The 5,877-nt window shown below is 44.5% G+C and overlaps 1 protein-coding gene across 1 annotated transcript in view; it reads right to left on the reverse strand.

Moving 5' to 3' along the window:
• Positions 1–5,877, reverse strand: part of fut8b (fucosyltransferase 8b (alpha (1,6) fucosyltransferase)) — an 86,306-nt gene that overhangs the window by 15,766 nt on the left and 64,663 nt on the right. Inside the window, exon 6 of the mRNA XM_031861625.1 lies at positions 3,397–3,511. Within this exon, the coding sequence (XP_031717485.1) occupies positions 3,397–3,511 (115 nt within the window). The remainder of the gene's footprint in view (positions 1–3,396; positions 3,512–5,877) is intronic.

Genomic DNA, 5,877 nt, shown 5'->3' on the forward strand with positions numbered 1-5,877 from the left:
TCTCTCTCTCTCTCTCTCTCTCTCTCTCTCTCTCTCTCTCTCTCTCCGTTCTACCACCCTCTATCCTCATAGCCTATTCTCTGATTCTCTACTTCACTCACTCTCATTCGTCATTCTTAATTTAGCTTCAATATCTTACAGTCTGAGGGGAAGAACGCCAAATGAGAGGCAATGGGGAAAGAAACAAGGATTTTTCCTTTTCGCGGAAAAGCAAAAGTAAAAAATAAAAAGTGGAAACCAACAGAGTGACGCATGCTGCATTGCCGATGGGTCGCCGGCCGGTTTGAGCGACTCCGCAACGCTGGTGCCAACCAGCTTCCTAAACAGCAATTACCGGCTGATGGGAGTGTTTTCCTCATTAGGCTGCTGCAGCTGTGGATGGTTCACCGTAATCAGGCCGCCCGGCACCCACCGGCTAACGCTGCCTATCACACACTAGCAGGCGAGGGAGAGGGAGAAGGAGGAGAGAGAGAGGAAGAGGGAGGAGAGGGAGGAGAAGTGAACAGTGGAAGAGATGAGAGGATAAAAAAACAACAGTGGAGATGGAATGAGAACGAGGACAGAGGCAACAGAAAAGAAGGGCACGTGAAAAAAGAAAGAGAGGAGCTGAAAACCGATTGCTGTTCAATAACATCACGGACAGAGTACAGCAGCCACCGCGCTGAAAGGACAAGCCACACAGGCATTTCCCTGGTGTTACAGGCTGCCAGTTCACTACTATTCCAATAGCCGTTAAGTCACTGTGCTCATAATCTACAGTGGCGTCCTGACAAAAGAATTAAGCTTTTTCTCACGACAGAGCTTGGCATCCGAGCTGTAACGTGTGGCATGCGCCGTGTGGCGAGGAGGCCAGCATTGGATTCCCTGGTTGGTAATGATGAGGCTGGAATGACTCCGAAGCGCCGAGAGACCCGGTTCAAGGATAATGGCGGCAGATGCGTGCACAAAAGGCAGCCTCTGAGTACCGCTCCGTGTTGCAGGTTAAGTGGCTGTTTAAACGGTGTGCTTTTTGAGTGTGAAACACAGAAGGCAGTTGCAGAGTGATTCAGTTCAGAGAGACCACAGTGATATTGTTTCTCATGGGGAATACGGCGAAGAACAACTGGATAAGAGAAACAATATGCCAGGCTCAGGTAATTATCCGCTGTGATGGCCACATTCAAAGACAGAGTGGAAGATGAAAGAGAGCTGCTCACGCTTTAAGATATCTGTAGGAAAAAAAGCGAACTACATTTTGGTAAATGTCTGTTTTTGCCACTCTCTGTTGTCAGCAGTTTCACACTATATCCAGCTAATTAAAGTCTTTTCATTCTCCTCAAAGACGCTTTTAGTGTAAAACCACCTGTTGCGCTCAGGTTGCGAGACATTTGTTTTGCATGAAGAGGCAACACTGCTGCTGTCATTTAGAAGGACTGGGTTGTTAGCAAAAGCAAAAACATCCACAATGACTCAACTATGATTGAGCTCCACCGAGAGAAAACTCAAATATTATTATCAGAAAATCTTATTCCAATGTTATATTATATCAAACCCCATCTTTGTACGATTTACTGCTGGCAATAGTTCTCAGGAAAAGCCATTTAGCGTTTTTGCATTCTGTAATTGCCTCTTTGTTCAGAATATTTCACTGTTCTTATTTCTTACCTACACAGAAAAGGATGAATGCGAGTACTGGACAAGATGTGGAAAACATAAGCCAGTGCAATGCGAAAATTTCACATAATGCAGAAGACAACATTTGATTACGGGTTCACTGTTCTGTGTCACAATGATGCCTGTTGTCTTCTTTAGTTTTCAATATAAAAATAATGCAATAACAGAGCTGTAAACACAACACTGACATATCACTTTTAAGTTGATGCGTCAAGTTAAAGCTGGAGTCTACGTGCCGCAAATCTTTTCATTTGATTTTGCGGGGAATCGGACCCGATGGCGAGCATTAAGAATAACGATAAAGGCACCTTTAGCATCTAGCATCTTCGGGAGCGTTATAGCTTGATGTGCTCGGCTACCCAGTGCGTCAGAAAGTGACGCCAAGAGTTCTGGCCAGGTTTCAGTACGTGACGTTGGGATAAGAGTGTGTTGCAGCGGCTCTTGCTGATGGTCTTGTTTACTTAGGTCATATAGAGGCATGAGTTTTAAATTTAGACTATTTTATAACCAGCTAAAGCTCCTTATAATAACTAATATAAAAATACTGATTATAGCTGCTTCAAGGATTATAACTTCAAGGTACTGAACACGTTTGCTGAGCGACAAGTGATCTTTGGGAAATGAAGTGCAAAGATACCAAAGATCAAAAAAACACCGTCTTCCTCGCCATCAATTAGAACCACCATAAAAAGGCTCACAGAGCGAAAAATAGATGAAAAGCGTGTCCAACAGAAATCCATCTGAAGAAGCCAGCCATGTTCACTGAATGCTGTGAGTGGACAGATGGAGCAGACGCAGAGAACTAGTTAGTTCAAGCAGGAATGAAGGGAGAAGCTGGTGCAGGTGGCAGCAGGATAGGAGTGTGGAGCCTGCCAGTGTGTGTACATATAGATGTGTGGGTGTGTGAGATGGACAGCAAAACAACCCCCCCCCCCCACACACACACACACACACCTCTTTGCATAGGAGCATGTGCATCAATCTTGTGACTGTGTGTATGTGTGCGCCAATTGCTTGCGTAGGTGCGGGTGAATTCATCTGTACACGACTCAGTGTGTGTGTGTGTGATGAATTAGTGACAGCAGCTGGTGGAGCGGTGTGATCCCTCAGCGGTGGTGACAGCAGCTGTTAGTGGTGCCGTCTCCGCCCAGCCAGACTGACTGGGTCCTCTTCATCAAACACACCGGCTCATTAATGCTGCAGGGCCTGGTGCCGCGGCGCACCGCCCCGCCCGGGAACCCGGCAGCACCAGAGCCGGGCGGCTGGGGGTGAATGGATGAGTCATGGGTCTCAGGGTGTGTGTGGTGCTGTAAGCATATGTGCATCTATCTCAGCCTGAGTAAATACATGCGAGTCTGTGTGAGGACTTTTTTTAAATTTCTGCATACGCGCGTCTGCCGATCTGTCATTTTTTTTGCAAGTCTGCATGCGTGTCTGTCTTTTGCCGCTTGTGTGTGTGTGTCACTAAATCGCTGACAAGCAACAAGAATCCTGCTTGTTAGATCCAACTGCTGAGACAGTCTGCTATCACACCCATCACCTGCTCCTCGTGGAAACTGATGCTGACAGTTATGGATGGTGCAAATGAGACAAGCGAGTGGGAAAGATGTCCTCAAAAACGCATATGTGCAGTTGTACCTGAGAGGGAAACATTCACATAAATGCAGTGTGTGTGTGTGTGTGTGTGTAAGTAAGCAAGCGTGCAAGGCCAGTTGGCTGAGCAGCAGGTGTGTCTGTAGATACCTGTAGGTAGGTGATTCGGTTCTGGACCAGATCCGACACGTCTTTAGCCTCCTTCGTTCTCCACTCGCCCACTCCGTCCGCCTGGCTGAGGTAGTACAAGTCTGTCATGATGGATCTGCAGACACATGCACATTTGAAAACTATAATTATTCATGTATTATAACCAGCTGAAAAGAAACACTGATTGCTACAAACTCTGTGGGGTGTTTTTTTTTCCAACTTGCAACAGTGTTATCAGCCATCCACTCATAATCAAATCTATGAACATTGCCCAGAGAGCAACACTACATCTCTGAGAGGTTTGGTACTTAATAATCTTTGCAATGAACAGCCTTTTGTTTCAGGATACACACTTCTCTTTTTCCTCTAATAAACAATGACAATATCTGGCCACATCACATCAAAATTGTAAACATCTCTAAACAGCAGAGGTCGCGGTAATTGAACATTTTACGTCATTTCACTATTGTTTTTGACAATGATGGAAGCATCTGAAGGCCATCCGTCATTTTGAACGATTAGAACACGTCTACTGTAACGTTAAGTAATTCACAGTAACGTGTTGAAGAGGCCTTAGAGCTTGCTCTTCTCTGAGAGTCTGACAATGACGGGGATGAGTTTGCACATTGCTGAAAGCCCGGACACTCGGTGCGTCGGTATCGGACGTCAAGGAGCACTGACCAAGCGTTGATATTTGATGAGTTGGGAGTGAGAACCAGTTAATCAGAGAGGGGTGGAGCTGCTCCACCGGTGCAGAAGGAGCGCATGCTGCAAGACTTCCTCCCAGTGAAGCGAGTGCTTGCAGGATACATAAATCAAAAATTGTAATTATCTAATTTGGAAAAATTTGCATTTGCATTGTTCAAATTTGCCTGTTTAGGCACAATGATCACAGTGTTTTTAAAGGCTTCTGCTGGCCAACGTATAAACTGTTAAAAAAAGAAAATAAATGAAAGTGTCTGTATTTTAGATCAAAAAATCCAAAAAAGATTGTTTGACAGGTTTTCAGCCACATGCATACAGCTCACACACACACACACACACACACACACACACACACACACACACACACTACTGTTTGAGTAGGTCTTCACAGATCCAGTCGGTTCCTAGTAACCAGAACCCGACCAGAGACCTGAGTCTAACTGGTTTCAAACTACATTCACTCACACTTGGGCAACACAGGGTGGCGTTGTAATACCCGGGTCTGCATGTCACTGTGTTAGGTGGATCAGGTGTGGAATATCGGTGTGTCACAATCATAATAGTTGAAAAAATGTGTTTTTCGATGTGAGCTGCAGAGTGTGAATGTGATACACAGAGAAAGGAAACAGACTTTCCAAATGCGGCTGCTTGTTAATATGTGAAGCATCTTCCTGCTGCCAGCGTTTGTGTTCTTCTTCTGTTTGGATTTGTTTGGATCGACTGCATCTTGGATCGAGCCTGGATCTCCTGATCTCTTTTGTATCGAGTCTGTTTTCTTTGTAGAATGATTTCTACATGTTGGGTTCAGGTTTTCCAGAGATCAATTTCAGATTGGCTACAAGATCTTGTAAATACTTTTAATCTCTGGTTGTTCTCGAGCATTGAGACATTGCAAATCCATCAGCGGTCATTTTATGGATTTACATGATTTTTGTATCAACTTGCTGACGTACAGTAGCTTAATCTTATTCACAGGATGTCAAAAAAACAGCCACTCCCACCTGGTTATTAACAGTTTAACTGGTTTTAGAAAGAAGATTTAGAATATCACGACACAGTACATCAAAATACAAACGGACAGCCAACAACACTTCAATATGCAGAAGAGTTTTGTCAACCCGATCTTGACTAAGCAGACTTTCATATTTTACACATCTCACATTACACACTTGCATATGTAGTCTGTGACCTTATTAGATATGATGTTTCATTTCCATTTCACATCAGGGTAAAATGAGTGTGATTTGTGTAAAACTCCTTCTCCTACAAAAGTTACCACAACATTACACAGGGCTTTAGATAAGAACCTCCACCAGCATATGTCAACAGCATACCGAGCGTTTGACAGTCCCAAGGCTCATCGTGCTTTCAGGATGTTTATAGAAAAAGTGATGGGTTTGTCAAGCCGACTGATGACGTCTTTCTGGTTGTTTAGCTCTCTTTTGGATTAAGTCTGCCATCTGCACGCCTCTGACAGCGAATTTGTGTCATGTCACACACTGCCAAATATCGTGACCATCCACTTACAAACATGCCCAAGAGCTCTGATACTTGCAGCTAAGGGCGGACGCAAACGCATCACACTCTCTTTCTCTCACACACAAACACACACACACACACACACTTATGCAAGCTTAATCTATTACTCACTTCTTTGACCCAAATCAGTCACATCCTGTGTGACTGAGAGTTCTTATGCATATATTCAGTCGTGCATGCAAAGGCACAAACACACACACACACACACACACACACACACACACACACACACACACA

This window comes from Anarrhichthys ocellatus, unplaced genomic scaffold, assembly GCF_004355925.1.
Source record: "Anarrhichthys ocellatus isolate YVR2014 unplaced genomic scaffold, GSC_Weel_1.0 scaffold25, whole genome shotgun sequence".
NCBI classification, from domain to species: Eukaryota; Metazoa; Chordata; class Actinopteri; order Perciformes; family Anarhichadidae; genus Anarrhichthys; species Anarrhichthys ocellatus.